The sequence below is a fragment of the Sarcophilus harrisii genome, chromosome 1 (assembly GCF_902635505.1).
Source record: "Sarcophilus harrisii chromosome 1, mSarHar1.11, whole genome shotgun sequence".
Lineage (NCBI taxonomy): Eukaryota > Metazoa > Chordata > Mammalia > Dasyuromorphia > Dasyuridae > Sarcophilus > Sarcophilus harrisii.
This window is the reverse complement of record NC_045426.1, coordinates 650,738,551-650,761,946: the sequence shown is the minus strand read 5'-3', so window position 1 is coordinate 650,761,946 and position 23,396 is coordinate 650,738,551. Positions and strand designations below refer to the sequence as shown.

General features: G+C 37.1%; 1 protein-coding gene across 1 annotated transcript in view; it reads right to left on the bottom strand.

Annotated features, from left to right (window-relative positions):
- Positions 1–23,396, bottom strand: part of LOC100917054 (putative adhesion G protein-coupled receptor E4P) — a 45,799-nt gene that overhangs the window by 14,237 nt on the left and 8,166 nt on the right. Inside the window, exons 2-11 of the mRNA XM_031947715.1 lie at positions 20,313–20,357; positions 19,679–19,801; positions 11,507–11,644; positions 10,942–10,970; positions 10,472–10,625; positions 7,466–7,588; positions 4,886–5,079; positions 3,808–3,978; positions 2,124–2,321; positions 1,522–1,757 (exon numbers count right to left, since the gene is read on the bottom strand). Coding sequence (XP_031803575.1) covers positions 1,522–1,757; positions 2,124–2,321; positions 3,808–3,978; positions 4,886–5,079; positions 7,466–7,588; positions 10,472–10,625; positions 10,942–10,970; positions 11,507–11,644; positions 19,679–19,801; positions 20,313–20,357 — 1,411 coding nt within the window. The remainder of the gene's footprint in view (positions 1–1,521; positions 1,758–2,123; positions 2,322–3,807; positions 3,979–4,885; positions 5,080–7,465; positions 7,589–10,471; positions 10,626–10,941; positions 10,971–11,506; positions 11,645–19,678; positions 19,802–20,312; positions 20,358–23,396) is intronic.

Genomic DNA, 23,396 nt, shown 5'->3' with positions numbered 1-23,396 from the left:
CCATTTCGACCTTATCTTGATATAGAGTGTTAGGTATAGGTCAATGCCTAGTTTCTTCCTTACTAATTTCCAAATTTCCCAGCAGCTTTTGTCAAATAGTGAGTTCTTATCCTAAAAGTTGGGGTCTTTGGGTTTGTCAAACACTAGATTACTAAAGTCATTGACTATTTTGTTCTGTGAACCTAATTGTTCCACTGATAGACTATTTCTTAGCCAGTAGCTAATGGTTTTGATGACTGATACTTCATAATAAAGTTTTAGATTTGGTACAACTAGGCCACCTTCATTTGTATTTTTTCATCAATTTCCTTGAAATTCTTGACCTTTTGTCCTTCCCAATAAATTTTGTTGTTATGTTTTTAGATCTGTAAAATATTTTGGGGGGAATTTGATTAGTATGGCACTGAATAAACAGATTAATTTAGGTAGTATTGTCATTTTTATTATATTCACTCAGCCTACTCATGAGCACTTGATAATTTTCCAATTGATAGATCTGACTTTATTTGTATGGAAAATGTTTTGTAGTTGTGTTCATATAGTTCCTGACTTGGTCTTGGCCCTTGAATGTAAAATTTTTCCCAATTTATTGCTTCCCTTCTAATCTTGTTTACATTAGTTTTGTTTGTACAAAAAAAAAACTTTTTAACTTAATATAATCAAAATTATATCCCTTTCTGGCTAATTAATTTCATAATGGCAAATATGGATATATGTTTAGAAAAATTGTACATGTTTAACTTGTATCAGATTGCTTACTGTCTTGGGAAAGGGAAAGAGAAGGGAGAAAAGAGAGAAAAATTTAGAGCATAAGTTTTTGCAAAGATGAATGTTGAAAACTATCTTTGCATATATTAATTTTTTTTAATTAATTGCATAGCAGTTTACTGTTCTCTGTAGATGCAGAAAGCAAGGGAATGAGCCAGGATATGAGTGAAAATAATTCTGGTAGTACCATCCAATTTGTCACATATTTATCACATTCTGACTCAAATGCTTTCTTCTGAATATTTCTCATTTCTCATCCCTGACTCAAGTAAATTCCATTAAGCAGCTTGAGAGCAATAACTGTCATTCTCATTTTTACTTCCCCAGTGCATAGGATAGTTTTTTGCATATAGTAAGTGTTAAATAAAATTTTAATTTCATTCCTCAACTTTGGACTTGACTTTTCTGAATTACAAATGCTTATATGAATAGTGGAGGCCATAGGTAGGCACCATATTACCACAATATTTTGGATTAAGAAAGTGTGAAAAGAAATTTCTGAATTATACTTAGAAAAAGTCTGTGGCATATATGGGTTTTTTTACATAGAGGTTGATAGCAAGAGCCAAACATTTTTAAAGGGTTAGGATTAGAGTTAGGGTAGGGAATCCTGAAAATAATTAAAATCTTGGCTCATGGGATAAATGTCTTGAATTATGGAAATAAATTGAAAAAACATAAAAAAGGACTAAAGTTTAGAACATAAATGGGTTTATAAGTTATTCCACTGGGAAAATGCTATGACCTACTTACTATTTAATTGTCCCATAGCCATGGGGATCAATCCCTGTTGAGATAGCCACAATCCCGGCTGGGATCCCATAGCCAAAAGGATACATGAACCTCTTCTTAAAATGTCTTGCGCTGGTATAATTGGCAACTTTGAGGTTCCTGACAGTGAGGAAAAGGTACAGCCCTTCCAGAAACATCCAGGTAAAGGCAGCCAGGTAGAGGTAATGCAATGTACCAGCAATGATGGAACACAGAATCTAGGAAGAAGGAGAAATAGAAGACATGGAAATGTTTGATGAGTGCATGGAGATTAACACCAAGTTCACAAGGGCTATCTCAGTAAAAGATAGTGGAAGAATAACATTCAGTCCTGTCAAATTTCATGACATTCCACTAAGAATCATGAAATTGTAGCCTAAAAAGAGGTCTTGTGAAATTGCCTCCTCTTTACCTAAACCATCCAAGAGCATGAGAAATATATTTCATTTCTAAAAACTGAAAAAGAAATTCTATAATGCCTCCAATCTGTGTTTAAGAACAATCAACCTTTTTTAACAGAAAAAGTCAGTGAACCTCATCTTATATAATTGATTTCCTCTATAAAAGTTTCATGTAACTTCTACCTTATTTGCAGTTTGGTGTATGCCAGTGAGGAAGAGAAGGTCAGCCAGGAAGAGGCACAGGGAGAGCTGCAGGTGGAGGGAGGTGCTGGTGCCCTGGATGGCACGACACAAGAAGAAGGTGAGGGCAGCCAGAAAGAGACATAGCAGGGAGAGGCCCAGACCCACATAAGTGATTGCTGTGAGCACACCATCTTCCACCTATGGCCCAGAAAAATGAGTTATTAGAATCAACATTCTAGTTATCAGGGTAATATTGCTGGGAGAAGCAGAAAGTGCATTCATTATCCTTGAAATCAGAAGTTTGAATCCGATACCTGCCTACTTAAAAGTACTCAGCCTATAGCCTAATCAATAAGGGAAAGGGAATAGGAATTCATAAGCACCTACTATGTGCCCGGATAAGCAATGGCTAAGCACTTTTTATTTGGTACTCTTAACAACCCTGGGAGATAGGTGCAATTATTTCCACTTTATAAATGAGGAAACAGAGATTGAGAGATTAAGTAATAATAATAATTATTATTATAGTAATAATAATAATAAATAACATTTATATTGTGCCTACTATGTGTCAGATACTGCTAAGTGCTATATAACTATTATTTCATTTGAGGCTCATAAGAGCTCTAGGTGCTACAATTATTCCAACTTTACAGATGAGGAAACTGAGATAAATGGGGGTTATTGGGTGTGTAAGAGTCTAAAGCAGATTTTAATTTAGGCTTCCCTGACTCCAGAACTCTACCTCATCAGTTACCTCTGCCTCTACAAAACAAAAATGCTATATTTTATGATTCCCCAAGGCACCTTTTGCATAAGGATATTCTACAAATTTCCTCTCTCATATATATACTTCTCTGCTCCTAGAACAAGATCGGAATTTACCATATTGTGAGATGTAGTATAAAATGAAAATAAACATTAAAAAGTTTGACAGCACAGTGATATGATGAATAGAGAGAGTCCTTGTTGAAATAAAAAAGATCTGAATTCAAATCCAGCCTCAGATACTTTTAACTGTGTGATTCTGGGAAAGTCATTTAATCTCTAATTTACCTCAGCTTCTTCAGTTAAAAAAAAGGGGGGATAATAATAGCACCTGTCTCCCAAAGTCATGGTAAGGGTCACATTGTACATAGTTTAATTAATATTATCAGTTTGGGAAATTTCTGCAAATTTATTTTTTTAAATGGGTAGCCTTAGGCTTGGCAAAGGATGCCAAAAGCTTCATGGGTGTTGGCAATTTAATTCAATAAATATTTAATGAAAATATCTGCTCCATATATAGGGTAATGAACAAAATTCACAGTCTGCCTTGTGGAAATTTACATTCTAGTTGAGGGGATTGTAGAATTCAGTGTGACAACTGGAAAGAACAATAGCCTGGAGATCAGAAGACTAGATTTCAAATCTCAGAGTCACAACTTCCTAGCATCACAACCATGATCAGATTAATCCTCCTTCATGAAAAATAAACCAAACATTATGAACAAGATGATCTCTAGGGGCTCTCCTGAATTGAAGGTTTTAAAATAAATAGAAATCAGAAATTGAAATAACTAGAAACACAAAAACTTTCTGATATACAGCAGATATACAGGATAAAGAAACTAGCAGAGGAAAATGGTGAGTTGAAACTTCCTGACAATGCTTTGATCTGAATAGAGTATGCAAACCAGGATACCTGGTCTGTGAGTGCCATCAAGACTGCAAAGGTGGACAGGTGGCCGCAATTGCAGCTGGTATGAGTGGCATTGGTTTTCAATAGAGAACAGCCTTCTGTGGACCAGTTAGCCCCCTCTGTAGTGCTTTTCCAGTAGACACAGAGAAATTTGTAGCCTTGGTTATAACTTTCCTGGGAAAAGAAGAGTTTGCATTTTTCTCATGGTGAACTTCTTGAGTATCATTGATAAATCATTGATTCCCCCCTTTACCATCATAGTAAAGGAAGGGGACCTTGAAAGATAGCCAAATTAAATAAGAAATAAAATCCTGAGAGCCAGAAGAGACCAAAATGAAATAGCTCATTCATTTTAAATCCAAAACCCAGCCCAGGCCATTGCCAGTTGTGACTTTTGTCTTGCCACTGGACTTTGATGGCTCTGGAAGACACAATGAGACACTCATGATGTCATTGGTCTTCTTTAAAAATGAAGGACAAAAGTGCAAGTAGGTGAGACTGTGGATAGAGCAACAGTCCTGGAGTCAGGAGTTCAAATACAGCCTCAGACACTTACTAACTGGCAAATCACTTAAACCTAACTGCCTCCTACCCCCCCCAAAAAAAAAAAGAAAAGAAAAAACAAAGCAAAACAAAACAACAACCAAAAATGGGAAAGAAAACTGCTTTGTGAAAAGTCAGGATCTATCTTTTAGTCATTCTGTAAGTCTTTCTGCATACAATTGTGAAGTCATTAATAAGACCCAGCAACAAGCTGGTGATTCCAGGTTTAGGGATTGTGGACAGGGAGCTAGAGTAAAAAAAGAATTTTGCCACCAGGAATGGAGGTCAATCAATCAACAAACATTTATTAGGCATGTACTGGCATGTTTGACATCCCAATGAGCACAATGAATGAAACAATCCCTATACAAAATTGAGTTCTAATCATTAACTACTTGTCACCCTATTAGTCTCATTCTTCCCTCTGAACCTCAGTTTCCTTTGTGGAGAATATGGGCATTAGACAAGATGATTTGTAAGGTCTACCCCAGCTCTATAGTCACAATCACAGGGCTTGAGAGTCATAGCTTTCACTCACTTGAAGATGCTTAAAGGTAAGGATAACAGAGCTGGTGAGGGTGCTGTTTTGTCGTTGTCCAGTGGTACCACTTACTACCCTGGAGTTCAAGGAAATATTGCTCGCCTTCTGCAAATGTCTCTCCTCCTCAAAGAAAGATCCATTAATGATGTTCCCCAGCATAGTATAAGAGAGAAAAGCAACAGCACTTTGACCTGAGAAGACAGAATCAGAGCACGGACTTCAGTTCCCATTTCTGTGTCTAGGGACCCAAATACAGTTGTTGCTGGTGGGTATGGAGCAGGTATGGAGGAAGGACTGCATCTGTGGGTATGAATTTCACCTAGTAATCTGTCTCCACTGCATCCTGGGGCCTCAGTCCAATTCTCCATAGTCAGTTCTTAAATTTGGTGAAAATGAGAACTGAGCTTGGGACCAAAGGGGAAGGAAAAAGAGGCATGAAGACCCTGAAGTACATCCTGTGTGATAGGACCTACAGCCAGCCAAAATGGGTTTGTGTTTGCTTTTTGGCTTTTAAAAAGAGTTTGCACCAGTACACAGGCCAGAAAGCAACCAACAATTATGAAAACATTGTTATAGTGACCCATCTGATTAGCTTATACATTTCCAACTTGAGGCTGAAGCTGAAGATGAAGAGGAGGAAAGAGAAACACATACTGACAAGTTCTAATGCTCATTTTTTTCTCCCCCTTCCTCCCTGCCGTTATACAGTTGGTCTGCCTGCCTGTCTATCTGTCTCTGCTCTCTTCCTCCCTCCCTCCCCATCTCTCTCTTTGTGTCTCTTTCTTGTCTCCTCCCTTTTTCTCTCTGTCTCTCTTGTCTCCTTCCTTTTTCTCTCTGTCTCTCTCCATCCCTTCTCATTTCTCTCCTCCTATTCCTACCCTCTGTCTCTCTCTCTTTCTTTTTCTCTCTCTCTCTCTTTCTCCCTCTGTGTGTGTGTGTGTGTGTGTGTGTCTTTTTCACACACACACACTCTTTCTACTGAATTCCTTTCTATCCTCTGAAACTCAACTAAAAAAAGAAGCTCTCCTTCAAAAAGCTTTCCCTAATCCATTCTGCTCCTAAATCCTCTTCCCTCTTAAGCCTCACAAAGCATATCGCCTTTGATATTTATTAAATGTGTGTATGTCTAAGAACCCAAGACAGACAAAGACACAGACACAGAAAAGACAGAATGAAGAGAGACAGAGACAGAGAGAACCAACAAATGCTTACTGTATACCAGATATTGTAGTAAGCAGTAGTGATACAAAGAAAGGGAAAAATAGGTCCCTGCTATCAGGGAGCTCACAGTTTATTGTGGGTGGAAAAAGCAAAAGGGCAAAATAAAACTTTGTATAGGGATGTAGATAGGGTAAATGACAGGTAATTTTAAAGGAAGGCCGTGACTGAAAGGAGAAGGAGTAAGGGTTGGGCAAACAGGCTCAGGAAAAGTTTCTTGTAGAATAGGTCTTGAAGAAAATTATGGAAGTTGGGAGGTGGGAATGAGAAGAGAGAGCACTGCAGGTGTGGGGTGAGCCACTGTAAAGCAAGGAGCTGGGAGATTTGATGTCCTATAAAATAAACAGGAAGTCACATTTATCTGCCTGCACATTGGTCTTTACCTCCACTTAGACTGGATGGACCTGACTTTCCTCCCTTTTTATCTACTGGAAATTTCCTGGACAAAAGCCAGGATTTTTCTAAGCCTTGTATCTCCCCCAGTACCAGTAATAAGATGCTCCACAGAGAAGGCACTAAGTGAAGACTTGTTGAAGTAGGTTGGTGAGTACCCAACTCATCATAGTACAAGTTTTATTGAGGTTTTACCATTGAGAAACAGCTAAATCATTTCCAACTACAAGACTGTCACTTTCCCCCCCATCTTCCTAGATTCTTTTTTTTTCTTTAAGTCAACTAAACTGAAAATACATGCCAAAAAGTTTCAGAAAGTAAAAATGTCTCATGTACACACACACACACGCACACACACTCATAAACCCAGAGACACACACTTATGCACACACACATACAGAGACACACAAACATGCCTATGCATGGAAATAAAAACAAAAAGAAAAAAGACAGAAGGGCAAATAGAAAATCTCCATTTTGTCCTACTGTGCTTTCATTCCAGTTATTTTTTTGGTATATGTCTGGAATTTATGTTTTAAAGTAAAAAGTTTTGGTCAAATGATTATTCTCCTTCTGTAGATTAGGAGGGGGCTTTAGTACCTGTGAAAAAAACTGGAGAATAAATAGCATTAAACTATGTCAAGAACATATTATTCTTTTTATGAAATTTCATTGAGATCAATATTCCAAGCATGTAACAAAACCTTTGGTGGCAAAAGGGCCTGGGGCAGAAAGGCAGAATCAAAACCAGTATCACCAGAGATCCCTAAGAGAAAATCCCCTCCTCTTTCCCTATCCCCCACAACCACTACAAATAAAATAAAACAATGGGGTCAATAGCCAAGATGGATTTTAGGGATCACATGTCTGGGGGCTCCACAGTCCCCAGAGAATCCTGTGCCTAGTGACCAAAGGACAAACTATAGTGCAGGATGCCTTCATGAAAGCCCCACTTTGAGCACCCACCTTTGGTGCTTCCTCTGATGACTTCATTGCAAGGGATGTTCATTGCATCTTCTCCAGCTTTCAGTGTGAAGATCTTATTCCTCTCAGAGCAGTTATTGTTTGGAACAACCTGTGTGTCAGTAACTGGTGACAATGACCCCACCCCATCCCACCCCCCAAGAAAGAAAATGAGTCTCTACAGGAATGGGAAAAACTCTGAGTCAAAACATACCTCAGAGCTCATCCCATCTACATGATACCAAAATTAAGAGTTCCTTCCACAACACCCTTGACAAAGGGACCTCTAGATTTTATTTGAAGAACTTGTGAGAACAGACCCATTTCCTCTTTGTGGAATTGAAGGCTTTAGAAACCTCCTTAGCACTAACTGGGGAAGGCACTATGACCACTTGTGCCACCTAATGGTTTTCACAGTCCATATGACTTATGATCCCTATCTTCAATTCCTTTTTTATTTAATTTCGTTTTGCAGCACACTGGGGTAAAGCCAGATTGTTGGCTTTGATCTGTGCAAAATTTGGTGGTACAGTGTGGGTACCTAGAGTGTGTTCTCACCTTCACACACAAAGCTTTTGCTACTGATCAGAGTATTAGGGGATCCATACCTTCAGTTCTTTTATTTGCACAGGAGACTGGATTTGTGCCAACTCATCCTTATGCTGTTGGCTGCTATCCCAAGACCAGCAGCCAACATTCCCAATATCTTTCCTGGGGCATGAAGAAGAGTTTCCTAGTATCCCAGGGGACTGCACAAGGAGCTCCAGAACCACATGGTCTGAATATTGATTAACTAAATCCTAGCACTAATCCAGCATACCAAATCCTAAAGCCAATCAGTAATAGGCATTTATGAAGCCCCTCTTATATGCCAGGCATTGTGCTAAGCCCTGAGAATACTAAAAAAATAAAAATAAAAAAAAAGCCTAAAACGGTGCTAATTCTTCAGGTTTGACCCAGAGATACAATAAGAGAAATAACATACAAAGAGCTATGTAGAAATATGATACATACAAGATAGACTGGAAATTATTGCAGAGGGAAGGCATTAGTTTTAAGGGGAAACAGGAAAAACTTCTTGTAGAAAGTAGAATTTTAGATTGGTACCTGAAAGAAGTTCAAGAAGTCAGGAAGCAGAAATAAGAGGCGAGAGAATTCAAGGTTTGGGGGACAGCCAGCAAAAATGACAAGAGCTGAGAAATGGAATCTCTTGTTTGAGGAACAGTCAGAAGAGTCACTGAGGAGTAGAGCATATGGGGGACTAAGGTATAAGAAAATTAGAAAGGTCAAAGTGAGAATGGAGGAGTTAGAGATAGACTATTAAGAGTTTTGAATGCCAAACAGAGGATTTTACATTTGATCCTGGAGGTAGTAAAAAGTCACTGAAATTGATTGAATAGAAAGGTGATATGGTCAGATCTGCACTTTCAGAAAATAATCTAGATATGAAGTAATGAGGTTCTGAACTTGGGTAATGACAATATCAGAGGATATTTGGGAGCTTATACAAGAGATGTTACAAAAGTAAAATTGGAATTAAATGAGAAGGGTTACAGAGAATGAAGACACCTAGGATGGGACTCTCCTTAACAGCAAGAGGAAAGTAAGGAAAAGAAGAGGGCTTGGGGGAGGGAGCAAAGAGTGAGTTCCATTTTGGACATGTTGAGTATAAGATCTCACCCAATTTGATGTTTAATAGGTGACTAGAAATGTGAGAATGCTAGTTAGGAAAGAAATTAGGGTTGGATAAATGGATCTGAAAATAAGCATAAAAATGATCATTGAATCTGTGGAAGCCAATGAGGTTACAAAGTGGACAAGTGTAGAGGGAGAAAAGATGAACTAGAATAGAGAGTTATGGGAAATTTACTCTTGGTGATTGTGACCTGGATGAAGATTTAACAAAGGAGAGTGAGAAAAAGTGGTTAGACATGGAAGAGGAGAACCAGGAAGAGCAGTGTCACAAAAGCCTAGAATGAACCAAGTAGCTGAGGAAAGAGTGATAGAGCATTGCAGAAAGGTTAATAAGGATAAGATCTGTAAGATAAGATCATTAGAATTGGCCATTAAGAGATAATTGATCATTTTGAAAAGAGCAGTTTCAGCTAAATTATGATGTCAAAAGCCAGACTGCAGAGCACTGAAAGGGGGTAATAGGAAAGGAAATAGAAGCATCTTTTGTAGATAGGTTTTTCAAAGAAATTATCCACAAAAAGGAGAAGAAAGATGAGATGATAGCTAGTGGAGATGGACAGATCAAGGGAGGGTTTTCTAATGACAGGGAAGACTTAGGTTTGTTTAAAAACAGTAGGGAAGCCAATGGTAAAACATGGAGAGATCGAAAATTAGTGAAAGAGTGCAGATGATAGATATATAGTTTTGCCCTTTGAGACTAGTGGTTAGAAAAAGATAGAAGTGGAAAGAGATGGAAGATAAAGTGATATGAGGGAGGAGGGAAAAAAGGGATGTCTTTCCAAATGGCCTCAGTTTTTCATGAGACATGGTTCTCAGTTGAGAAAGTATGTGGAAGGGCAGTCATGGGAGTTTGAAAAGGGATGAAGAGGGCTGAAAGAGTCCTTGGGTCCATGAGAAAGCAAATCCACTAGAAAGATGTAAAGGTATTGCTTTTCTATAATGATGACCTGTTAAGTTATATAATATAATTTTTCAGTGGACTCAGTCACCATGGCTTTGGGATTTTCCTCTATCTTTGTTCAATCACCCATGAGATCTTTCCTGTCTCTTGTTGGAATGCTTCCACTTGCAGGGTCTCAAAATGAATCTGATTCATTTCCTTTCCAGCAGACTCAGGCCGAAAATGTTCTAAATATCATCAGACAAAAGACCCTGCTATTATTGTCCAAGACTCAGTGGAATGAAAATCATTTATTGGGCATTACTATGTGTCAGGAAATTTGCAAAGAAAATCAGAATTTTGGCTCCTGTTCTCAAAAGCTTTTTGAAGAAATGAAAAGCTCTAGCAAAGGAATCTGGGCAGCTTTCTCTTACCTAGGTAGCGGTCTTGTATTCTATTTTGGGGTTTAAATGCACTTTCTAATATCATTATCTCCATTCTTTGAAGCAGGTTGGTTACTGAACGGGCAATGGCACTTTTGTTTCCGCCAAATGGTGTATTAAATATATTCAGAATATTTTCAAAAATCTGTAGCACATTTCAGAAAATAAAATAAAACAAAACAAATAATTACTTAAAAGTTATATGGCACCTAGGAAGCCTGAAATGATAGTCACCATGATGGGCTGGAAAAACACACACTCTCTCTCTCTCTCTCTTTCTCTCTCTCTCTCTCCCCCCCCCCAAATTAAGTTTTATCCTGGATACCTCATTGTGCCCATCTGCCCAGTATGTACTCTGTGACTCTCTGAAAACCTAAATTTTGATTTCTCTGCCTGTCTATCTTTGTGAGTGCTTAGCAGACACTTTGGGACTATTTCTCAAGCCAAGACTCTGCACTCACCTGATTGTTGTCTCCAGAAGATAATAGGTCTTCTACAAAAGGAAAAACACAAGCATCTCAGCATTGGGAAGGACTCAAAAGTCAGCAGTATCCTTTACAGCAGGTCCAATCAGTGACTATTAAATAGCCATCACTTAAAGCCCTCAAAGGAGAATATCACCAATTTTTTTCCTGCTACTTAGTTTGTTTTTCTCTTTCCACCTTCAATTACATTTTATCTTGTTCTGCTCTTCTCTCCTGAGCTAGTCCTTCAAATGTTTAGTATTTTAGATTTAGAGCTGAAGGGATCTTTGAGGTCATTGAACCCAATTTACTCATCTTACATCTAAATAGAGGGAGGCCCAGAGAGGCTGCAAGTATCCAGAACCTCACTGCTAGTAACTGTGTAACAGAGGATTCAAATCTAAGTCTTCTAGTTCATCACTTTATCCATGATAGCTACATAGAGCTTTCATAACATATTCTTTGAGTAAGCCTTCCCTCTAAACTTCATCTAGTCTCTTATAAATCGTGAGATTGGCTATATTTTCTTAATGCAACAATAAAGAAAACAAAAAGTTCTTACCTGGACAGGCTCTGAAAAAACTCAAGAATGCATGGATTCCAGAATATGTGCTATAACAGCTACACTGATAACTTCCATCATAATTGATACATGATTTGCCCTTACATATAGCAGGGTTGTCATCACATTCATTAATATCTGCAACATAAGAGGAGATATCATTCCATCCATCCAATTGCTCATTGATCCTTTCCTCCATCCATATATCCATCCATTCATTCTTCTGTCCTCTCCTTCTATCCATCCACTCACCCATCCTTTCACCTACCCATCTATCAATCTATCCATTCATTCACTCAATTTATTCAATCAGCATTTATGAAATTTTTGCTTATGGGTCCTGTCCTGGGAATACAAAGACAAAAACAAAACAATACTCCCTGACCACAAGCAGCTTACATTTCACTGGGCAAAAACCAAATACACACAGATGAATTGATATAAAATATATACAAAGGAAACACAAAGTAATTTTGTTGAAGAGGCCTCATGTGATAGTATTTGAGATGAGCCTTGAGGAAAGCTATACAATCAAGAGACAAAGACGAGAAGGAAGTGTTCCAGGCATAGGGAAAAGACTACAAAAGGATGCAAACGTGGAAGAGGGAATGCATGTCATATGCAGAAAGTAACAAGTAGGCCAATTGGACCAGAACTCAGAGTGTGTGAAGAACAATATTGTGAAACCAGTCTGATACATCATTTTGGAAATAAGATTGTAGAAGGCTTTAAATACTGCACAGAGATGTTTGTACCATATCTCAGAGGCAAAAGAAAGCCATTTAAGCTTTTGGAATAGGAAAGTAACATGGCCATTGCTATGCTTAGGAGTATAATTTGCTACTGGGAAGATGATGGATGAAGGGGGAGAGATTTGAAACAAAGTGATCTTATAAGAGAGGTGATAAGGTCCTGAACAACAGTGGTGGATGTATGAAGGTAGGGGAGGCAGTAGACAATATTGCAGAACCAGAATTAATAAGACATGGCAACTGAGTGAATACAGATACAGAGAGGGAATAAAGGAGGTAAAAGAGTCAAGAAAGAGGGAAATTCAAAGATGATACCAACTTTACTGTTGGGAATAACATGAATTTTCCTTAAATGATTGTGCTATAGCCTTGCTATTGTCTGTTCCAAAATCCAGGAGCATATTCAATCTCAGATGTTCCGTTTTGTCTGCAAGCCTAAACTCTTGCTTTTGAGCCTAAAAGAGATTCTCATTAAAATCACTTGACTTACTACCATCTTATTCTGAAAGGAGAAAGTTTTATGGCAGAAGAAATTGAAGAAAATAGACAAGTTAATTTCAAGGGAAAAAGAAATTGTGAACATGTCTTGGAGAAAACTGAGTATATGAAGAAGAGCCTGAGCTTAAAGATGGGAAATCTTTCAATTGTTCTTCCCAAAGAGAAATATTCCAGCAGAAGGAGAAGGACTCCATCTGAAGGAGAAAAAGAACCCAAAGACAAGATAAATAACTAAAGGAGAAAGAGAAGGCATACAGTTTCAAAGTAAGAATATTTCAGTAAAACAAACTTGTAGGACAAAAAGAATTGCATGAGAGAAGGGAAAGACAGGTGAGATTGTCAACTTATTAAAGGAAGGAGTAAAAGGAATTAAAAAAGATACAGATATAAAGTAAGGAAAGGGACTAAACTTCTCTCCCCCCAAAAAAAGGAGTTAGAGTAAAGAAGAGGATAAAAGGTACAGATATACAGTAAGAACACAATCATGTGATCAACAGGCGGGCAGAATGTTTATTTCTTATACACCTCTCCAGACTCAAAAAACCTCAAGTGAAAAAATAATGGACCCCAATATATAGTAATTAAAACTAGATCTATGGTAGAAATAGTGATCCTCTGTACAAAGTAAAAGCTTAATGAAATAATATCAGAAAACTTAAAACACTTGAATCACTCATTGATAATTCTAATACCTAACCCAATCCATATTCTAAATGCAACTAGCACAGCTTCACAATCTGATATTTTCTTAAATTTAACCAATATCATATTGTATACCAGTTTCAAGAAGGTTTGCTCTTGTTCAATCATTTTTCAGTTGTGCCTGACTCTTTGTGAGCCCATTTGGAATTTTCTTGGCACAGATACTGCAATAGTTACTTCTCCTATTCATTCTATAGATGAAGAAACTGAGGAAACCAGGGTAAAGTGGCTTGCCCAGGGTCACACAGTTAGTCAGTATCTGAGACCAGATTTGAACTCATAAACAAGAGTCTTCCTATCACAATATGCTATCCACTGTGTGTCCTAGCTGTCTCTTCAAATGGATATATAACTTAAATATAAAAAGGTTATATTATTTTAAATGTGGAAGAAAATTGATGGAGGTACATTTCAGAAAAAGCTAGATGAATCAAATAAGGCTCAGAGGAGATAATAGAAGAAAAACAGATATTTAGTAACATGAAATCAAAAAGCTTTTGCTTGAAAAAATATAGCTCAGATAATGTGAAAGATGTTTGATTGGAGAAAATACTTGCATCAAATATCCCCAATTATGAGGAACGGAGACAAATATATAAAATCAAGAAATTTTCCAATACATAAGCAGTCAAAGAATGTCTACACCTTTCTTAACAGATTTGCACGCTATTATCAGTCATAGGAAAGACTGCTTTAAATAATGTCGAGAAAAATGAAAATTAAAGTAATTCTGTGGCTTTCCTTATACCCAGTTAATTGCCAAATACGATAAAAATATCAAAATAGTCCATGTTGGTGGGGCTATGGGAAGACAGATGCAGTAATACATCAGTAGAATACCTGTCAGATTGGCTAAGATGACAGGAAAAAATAACGATGAATGTTGGAGGGGATACGGGAAAACTGGGACACTGATGCATTGTTGGAGTTGTGAATGAATCCAACCATTCTGGAGAGCAATTTGGAATTATGCCCCAAAAGTTATCAAAGTGTCCATACATACCCTTTGATCCAGCAGTGTTACTACTGGGCTTATATCCCAAAGAGATACTAAAGAAGGGAAAGGGACCCACATGTGCCAAAATGTTTGTGGCAGCCCTTTTTGTAGTGACTAGAAACTGGATGCCCATCAATTGGAGAATGGTTGGGTAAATTGTGGAATATGAATGTTACAGAACATTATTGTTCTGTAAGAAATGATCAGCAGGATGAATACAGAGAGGCTTGGAAAGACTTACATGAACTGATGCTGAGTGAAATGAGCAGAACCAGGAGTACTGTATGAGAATGTATTCTGATGGAAGTGGATATCTTAGACAAAGAGAAGATCTAATTCAGTTCCAATTGATCAATGGTGGACAGAATCAACTACACCTAGAGAAGGAACACTGGGAAATGAATGTGGACTACTTACATTTTTTGTTTTTCTTCCCAGGTTATTTTTACCTTCTGAATCCAATTCTTCTTGTGCAACAAGAGAACTGTAAGGTTCTGGACACATAAATTGTATCTAGGATATACTATGACATATTTAACAGGTATAATACTGCCTGCCATCTAGGGGAGAGGGTGCAGGGAGGGAAGGGAAAAGTCGGAACAGAAGTGAGTGCAAGGGATAATGCTGTAAAAAAAAAAAATTACCCAAGCATATGTTCTGTCAATAAAAAGTTATAATAAAAAAAAAAGAAAAAATACATCAGTAGAAAATTCTCATCTGCCAAACATATATGCCCCAGGAAAATCAAAGAGCAAAGAAGACACTATATAGAATATTCAGATCAGGAATTTCTGTAGTAGGAAATAATTCTAAATAAAGTGGCTGCTCATAAATTGGGTATTGGCTAAACAAACTGTGCTGCCTAAATGTAATGGAATATTTTTGTTTCCTAAGAAATGGCAGTTCAGAGTTGGAGTTCAGAGACATATAAAAATATTTATATAGACTAATATATAATGAAGAGTTGAATTGCAAAACAATATATACAATGACTACAACAAATTCAGATGAAAAAAATATGATAAAATTAAACTAAGTGCATCCACCATGCAAAATACCATAGAGAGAGCTATGAATTAGGATGAAGAATTGTTGCTGAGACCATGAGAAGTTAAAGGAGATGAAATACAAAAAAAAAATCAGTAGTAAACTTTAGGACCTCACGTTCCTATTTACAAATGCATGCAATTTAGCCAAATACAAGATAAATTATAGGTCTGAATGCAAGGAGACCAATCTGACTTTACAGGCATCACTAAAACATGGGGATAAGACATGGTTGGGATGTAATTTTGATTGAGTATACATTATTCAAAAGAGAAAGTGATGAGTATAAGGCAGGTATATAGTGTTGTACATTAAGATTTATGTACTCAAATCCAGGAATTTGAAGGGAGAATAATGATGGAATGCATTTGGGTGAAGATAAATGAAGGGAAAAAGAAAAGTCATTTTGTCATTGGAGTAATTCTAATTTTGCCTAGTTAGAAAGAGATACAGAATTCAGGAAGCAAGTCATATGCCTGGAACAGAGACATGATATAATAATAATGGAAATTTCAATTATCCTGAATTATCTGCTGAAACTCTTCTCTTTATTTCTCCCTCTGTGACTCTCTGTCTCTATCTCTCTCAAAAACTAAGCATTTTAATGCCACTTAATGCTAATTTCAACCTTCAGAGAATGGAGAAACCAACAAGGGAGAAATATGTTTTCAACTTGATTTTTCTCAACAGGAAAGAACTCTTTTCTGGTTTGTAAAATATAGAATTTTTGTGGGGAGACAACTTCTTCTTTGAAATGGCAATAAAGAAGAAAAGGTAATAAAAAAGAAAAGCTGTATATGTATTCCAGAGCTTAACTAGCCATAACACTCTAGCCAAAAGATAATATTCTGAGCCTTCCAGCAGAGAGTGAACTGGAACCTAGGGCTATATAAACACTAGAGAAAGTAAAGGTGCCAGATATGCAAAAAAACACATAGTATTTTTTGCATGAAGCAGAAAAAAAGTAAAAAATGGTATCTCTGCTATCCATATCCTAAAGCTAGTTTGCAAATCCAGCATGGCAAGTTAGAGTTCAAAGTAACCAAAGAAAGAATAGTAAGGACCACATCAACAAAAATTCTATAGAAGAAATCAGATAAGAATAAATGGAAAATTCCCAAAAATTAAAACTTAAAGACACAAGAACAAACAATTCCAGTAAGGTAAAAAAAAAAAATAAGAGCTATCCAAAGAAACCACTATGGCTGCATAGAGAATTAGCCAATTGGTTCAGATGTTTAAAAGTATGAAAAAGTAACAGAAGATGAATAGAAGTGTGGCACAATCACAAAAGAGTGGTCTCAAAAGGCTAATACTCAGAATGAGTTCAAGCTTGTGACAACAAAGACTGTTTTTAAGCTATCTTAGGAAAAAAAGAAGAGTCTCAAAGAAGGGATAGGATCATTTTTCAAAGTGGGTAGAACTGTGATAAGGAAGGGTTGCTCAAGTGTTATTTTTTTTTCTATATCCCTACCAGAAAGAATGATCTAAGTATAAAACAAATATGGCAAACAAGGAACTGACAGCCAAGGTAAGAGAGCTCTTAGCTGTCTTTGAGATAGAAAAAATAGACAGATATGCATACATACATACATATGCATCTATAATACATACATGTTTGTATACATATACATACATTTGTGTGTGTGTGTGTGTTTATCATGGCCCAGGCAAACTATATTGCGGATACAGGAAGAATTGGTAAATATGATTACTAGGCTATTGTCAGTAGCATTTAAAAGTCAATGAAGAGAAAAATCAAAATAGTAGTAGAGGAGGAAGGAGCACAGCCCCATCCTCTAGACTCCAGTTTCTTAAACTATCTGTGGTTCATGATCCTAGATGAGGTTTCATAACTAAATATTTAAGTGGAAAAAGTTTAAGCAACTCTGCCCTAAGCAAAAAATCCACAAAATCCTAGAAAATGAACCACTCTGCGTCTTGATATACTAGAAAGATGGGAAAGCAAAGAATTATTAGACAGGGCCATGTTGGGAAATATTTTAATGCTATATGCCAGGACTGTACTAAATATTTTACAATTATGATCTCATTTATTTCATAAATAATAGCTAGGTAATAACTAGCTCTTATTTAGTGTTTTAAGATTTGTAAGGCACTTTACAAACACTATCCCATTTGATCCACATAACAACTCTGAGGAATAAATGCTGCTATTATTCCCATTTTACAGATGAGGAAACTGAAGCAAACAGAGGTTAAGTGGCTTGCCCTGGGTTACAAAGCTAGTAATTGTCTGAGGCTGAATTTGAACTCAGGACTTTCTGACTTCAGCACTTTATCCAAGGCACTATCTAACACCAAAGAAAAACTTTAGATTTCTTCTGGAAATCATAGTCAGTGGAATTTATTGAATAAAAAGAGGGTAATATGGTCAAATCTACGTATTTGGAAAAGTGCAGCCAGTGCTATAAAGTGTAGCTAGGGAAACAGTGCTTTCAGGAAGGAGTTGGATTTCACTGAGTTTCAAAATGTGGAAAAGATCAAGAAAGAGATTTGATTAAGATTCTGAAACAGGCCTTCTAGAAAGCAAAATGGGGAATGGGATAAGGGAAGAATGGGGGAGGTAGTAATAAAAAGGAGGGCAGCTGGGGCTAGAAAATGGCATTTGTTTTTCCATGGTTGGGGATTCAGAATCACTAGGATGGAGAGAGTAAAAGAAAATAGGAGCATTCATGCCCTGAGAATGAATCCCTACAAAGCATTTGTGAATAGGAAAATATCAATTGAGGGAGATGTGCTACACTACATGACAAATAGATGAATATGAAATTATTTGAATGGTTGGACTCAAATGGTTTGATGACAATTCATAAGGACATCTCCAGTGGAATCTCCCAGGATTTTGTAAGTATATCTGTGCTTATTAAGACTTCTCTCATTAGAGTCATCGTTTGAGTAGGTGATTATTTATCAGCTTTCCTGAGGATACAAAGTTCAGAGGAGTGTTTTCTATAACACAGACAAGATGCCCAAAGATTTTGTTAAACAAAAACAGAAAAAGAATCCTATAGGGCATACTAATTTCAAAAATGACAAATTAACATTATTTATATTATATTATATTTTTAATTATTTTTGGTAAATATTTCCTGATTATATTTTAATCTGGCTCCTGCTGCCTTCAGAGTTTTGCAGCTCTCTGCAAGTCCATGGCCTATGAATTTGACATCTTTAGTCAACAGCACTGAAATGAACATATTAAGATGAAATTTAATAGGGATAACTAAAATCTTTCCTCAGATTTAAAAAAATCCACTTCACAACTTCAATAGATATGTAATTAGATAGCAGTTTTATCTGAAAATGATGAGAATTTCAATGAACATCAAGCTCAATGTGAATGAACAGTGTGATAAGGCAGTCAAAGAAGTCCTTGTGATCTTAGATTGCCTTAAGAGAAGCATAGTAACTAGGAATAGGAAAGTAACTATCCCATTATATGCTACCCTAATCACATTACTTCAAAAGTGTTGTAAACTCTACAGACTTGTAAGTACACTTATTAGCTGGAGAGTCTCCAAAAGAAGAATCAGAATACTAAAGCATCTTGAGTCCATGCCATATGAAGACCAGTTCAAGGAAGGAAGGATTTTAGTGTGGAGAAGAGAAGGCTCGGGGGAGACATCATAGCTATCTTCAAGTACTTAAAAGCCTATAAAGAGGTAATAGATTGGTTCTATTTATTCTCAGGGGGAAAAACAGGATGGATGAATGGAAGTTACAAAGAGACAAATGTATAGTTGATGTCAAACAAAAACTTCCTAACAGAGTTAGTCAAAAGTCAAATAGGCTAACTCAGAAGATAGTGGCTTCCTCCTTGCCTGAGGAGGCAAATTTTGGGTGCCAGTCACATTGTATTCATTGGTCGGTATGGGTTGGACTAGTTGGTCTCTAGGATTCTTTATAACTGATATTTGTGATTCCGTGACTTGTAAGTGAGCCAGGATTGCTCTGGGTTCCATCTCATAGTTGATTTTCTCCTGGCTCTTTGAAGAGCTAAATTTCCCATTTCCATCATCTTATCTTCTTCAGTCTATGTCATTATCAGTGAAAAGATTCTGTTCTCTAAACTTCCCATACCTATTACACCTCTACTCCTTCCACCCCATAAATCTCTGGTTAGAAATCCATCTTTCCCAGAGTCCTCTTTACCTTTACATATCTCTCTAGGGTCAGTGAAGAATATGTTCCCAGACTCAGAAGCATATCCATCCTGGCAGATACAGGAAATGCCATTGATGCAGCTGGAATGCTGAGGACACTGAGGACAGGAAACTACAGGAGAAGAGAGATTGGTCAGAGGTGTCCCCTGGGTGTAGGGAACAACTTTTTAAAACTCAGATACTGTATGCTCATGTTCTCAGAGATACCACCAACATAAAAATGAGGAATTCCCTAGAGAGAAAAAGATCATGGGTTAGAGGAGTGTTCCATGGCTTGCCATGGATCAAGGATCTGGAGAATGTCATGAAGGTCCACTTTCTATAACCTAGACTCTTAAAATGTCAGTTCTGTGAGGGTTCTTAAAACAGAGGACATGAAATATCAGAAGTGGAAGGAGTTTAAAGATCACATGTGATCTTAATTTACAAAAGGGCCAAGTTTGTCAAAGGTGGGAAGAGATTTGAGATATAGTGATTTACTAAAGATAACAGGAATCACTTGTCTCGTTTCATAAAGAAGATAGTTCCATGGCCTATCCTATGGAAGAAACTCTTTTCTACTTGGTCAGCAATCCCTTCACCAGGATGTGGCACTGAGTAGGGTTAGTTCTCAGTAGACTTACCTCCCTGTGTCTGGGCTGTAGCAGTGACCAATAGGATGAAGAGTCCTGAAAGAGAGAGAGATAGAGTTGGAAACCAGAATGGAAGGTGGAATGAAGTCCAAAGCCATGCACATGCCTGGGATATTCCACTGCATAACAAAATCACAGTGTCATAGGATTCCAAGATGAAAGAAACCTTGGAGGACTTCTAATTCAATGCCAAATGAATAAAAATCCCATCTATAATTCATCAGACAGACCCTTACCATCTTTTGCTCTATGCTCTCCACTCTGAAAGAACTCAATATTTGCTGACGCTACCAATTCCCTTTCATAAATCTCTACTTAAGATTAAATATTCATAAATTTAGAGGCAGAAGGGACCTGTCATGTCATGAAGCCCAAATTAGATAATCCAATGAGATATTTGTAAATTGCTTAGCATAGTACCTGACATGCAGGAAATACTTAACAAATGCTCATGACTCATCCCACTCTAGTCTAACCTCTTAAGTTTACAGATGAGAAATCAGAGGTCCAGAACTTGGGGTCATGGAGCCAGCAAGTGAAAGGAAGAAAATTTCAAGCCTGCCCTTCTGCCTAAAAAAGCCAGTGGTCTTTCCTTTGAACCATGCTATCCCTAACCATTAGCAATTTGCTTCTATGAATTCTTAATTTTTCTTATGATAAATTCTATCCCCTCTTTTATCTCAATTAATATCTTTCAGGCTTAGAACAGAAGTAATTTCTTTTTCCTATGCTAGCCCTTCAAATATTTAGAGATACTTGTAATGATTCCCCCCCCCTCTTAAGTTTCTATTCTCCAGGATGAACACCTGTAGTTCTTTCCATTGATCCCAACCAGCATCTTCTACTTCCTCTGGATTATCATCCTCAAAGGTATTCCCCAAAATCGACCCCCAACATGTGACCGCTGTTGCTTCAGAGGGACATAAGTAGAATGAATGAAGGATTCAATGTCAAGGGACTTGATTTTAAATCCTGATTCTTCTACTTACTACTTGTGTGACATTTGACCAATTTTTTCCCTTCTTTGGATCTCAGTTCCTATAACTACAATGTCTACAATTGCTCAATTCCTAAAACGAAGACCAAACACATTGGACCAACCAACCTCTTAGGTTTCTTCTAGCTCTGAACTGATAATCCTATGAAGTAACTCAGATCAGAGAAGTCTCTGCACAGGTACTCCCCTTACAGCTGTTACTTCTAACCCACTGCCACCATCCAATTAGTAAAAAGCCAACTTTGTTTTCCTTAGGATAAGATAAAGAAGGATAATTACCTTTAACCTCATAGGATCAAACTTTCTATCTGATATAGGGAAACAGGGACCTAAGTGATGACTGAAATCAGGAAATGATTCTCCCCAAACTCAGTTTAGTTCTTCATCCTCCAGCAATGAGCTTTAACTTAGGTTGCTGACAAGTAGTCAAAGCAATTCAAAGCAATTGAACTGATTTGGGGTTTATCTTCCCTCCTTGTCCCCTGACCTCCACCTAGAGAAAATCTACAGGCAAAATAACAGAAATTCAAAGAATAGAAAGGAAAGAGCAATGTATCTAGTCAGGAACTTGAATCTAGAACCAACTCCTTTGCTAGCTCCATGACTATAGAGAAATCTGTGAGCCTCAGTTTCCCAATCTATAAAATCAGGGTAATAAGGTTTATAATAATAGAAGCACTTTGTAAAGTTTAAATTACTATTAAAAATGAATTCTCACTAATTTGGAGTTATAAAATTGAAAGGCAAATAGAAGTCATCTAGGCTAATCTTTTCATTTTACCTATGAAACTATTAAATTACTATTAAAAATTAATTCTCACTAATTTGGAGTTATAAAATTAAAAGGTAATAGAAGTCATCTAGGCTAATCTTTTCATTTTACAGATGAGGAAACCAAGTCCTAGAGACTTTCCAAAAGTCATATAAGCAGTAAGCAGCAGAACTGAGATTGAAACCCAGATATTTTGCCTCCAAATTCTGACTACTACTGACTTAAACAAGCACGTGACTACTGGCTCCTTACATTTTCTATGTACCATGTATTTTGTTAGAGACTAGGCATATATGGGAACAGCTAGGTTGTGTGACTGATAGGGCATGAAATTGGAATCAGGAAGGTCTGAGTTCAAATTTGACCTTGGATACTTATGAACAGTATGACCTTAATCCCTTTTTATCTCAGTTCCTCTTCTGCGAAATGGGGGTGAACAGAAGGAAATGGTGAACTGGGTATCCCTGCCAAGAAAATACTATGAACCCTATAGCCATGAGATCACATAAAGTTGAAGACAACTGAACAATAACAAAATTATATTCTCATAAGGCCATAGCATGTACACATAAGTCTATAATTAAAACATATAAAGTAAGAATAGAGACTGAATTTATAATATCATTAATACCATAAAGAAACTCTCTAAACTAATATAGGTCAACACCTCTCTGCAATTTAAAGTAGCAGAGAGTTTCCTAAAGCAGGGCTCCTTAAAGTTTTTCCACTCCTGACTCCATTTTACCTGAGAAATTTTTACATGATCCCAAGTATGATAGGTATAAAAATCAGACTTTTACTGATAATAAATCATCATTTCATGAACCCAATATTCAGTCATAAGGTCCCTAAGAGGATCACAAAGCTCGGTTAAAGAAGCTGAAACTTAAGAGCACATACAGATTAAGGGACTTTCCTTAGACATACACCTAGCCCAGCTGTGCTGGGCTCTGGGGTCAGCTCTGTCTCCCCAAGCCCTGCTGACTATTTTTATATAATGTACTGAGCTATTTGAGAGCTAGAAAGTAATTATTGGTGGATTAGGAATGGATTTTTGTGCTATGCTTTGAATGGAGGCAGGGCTTGTAAGATGTGGAGGTAAGGAAGCAGAATAGTCCAAATCAGGAGGACCTCCTGTACAGTCATTAAGAAGGAGATGGGATGGTGTACGGAAATGCATTAGCTTTGTTTCACTGTAACAGAAAATGTAGAAAGAGCTCTACAATTGGAAAGACCAGGAAGGGAGAGAAGAGGTGGAAGGCTTTTTTGTTTTTTATTTTTATTTTTTATTAAAGCCTTTTATTTT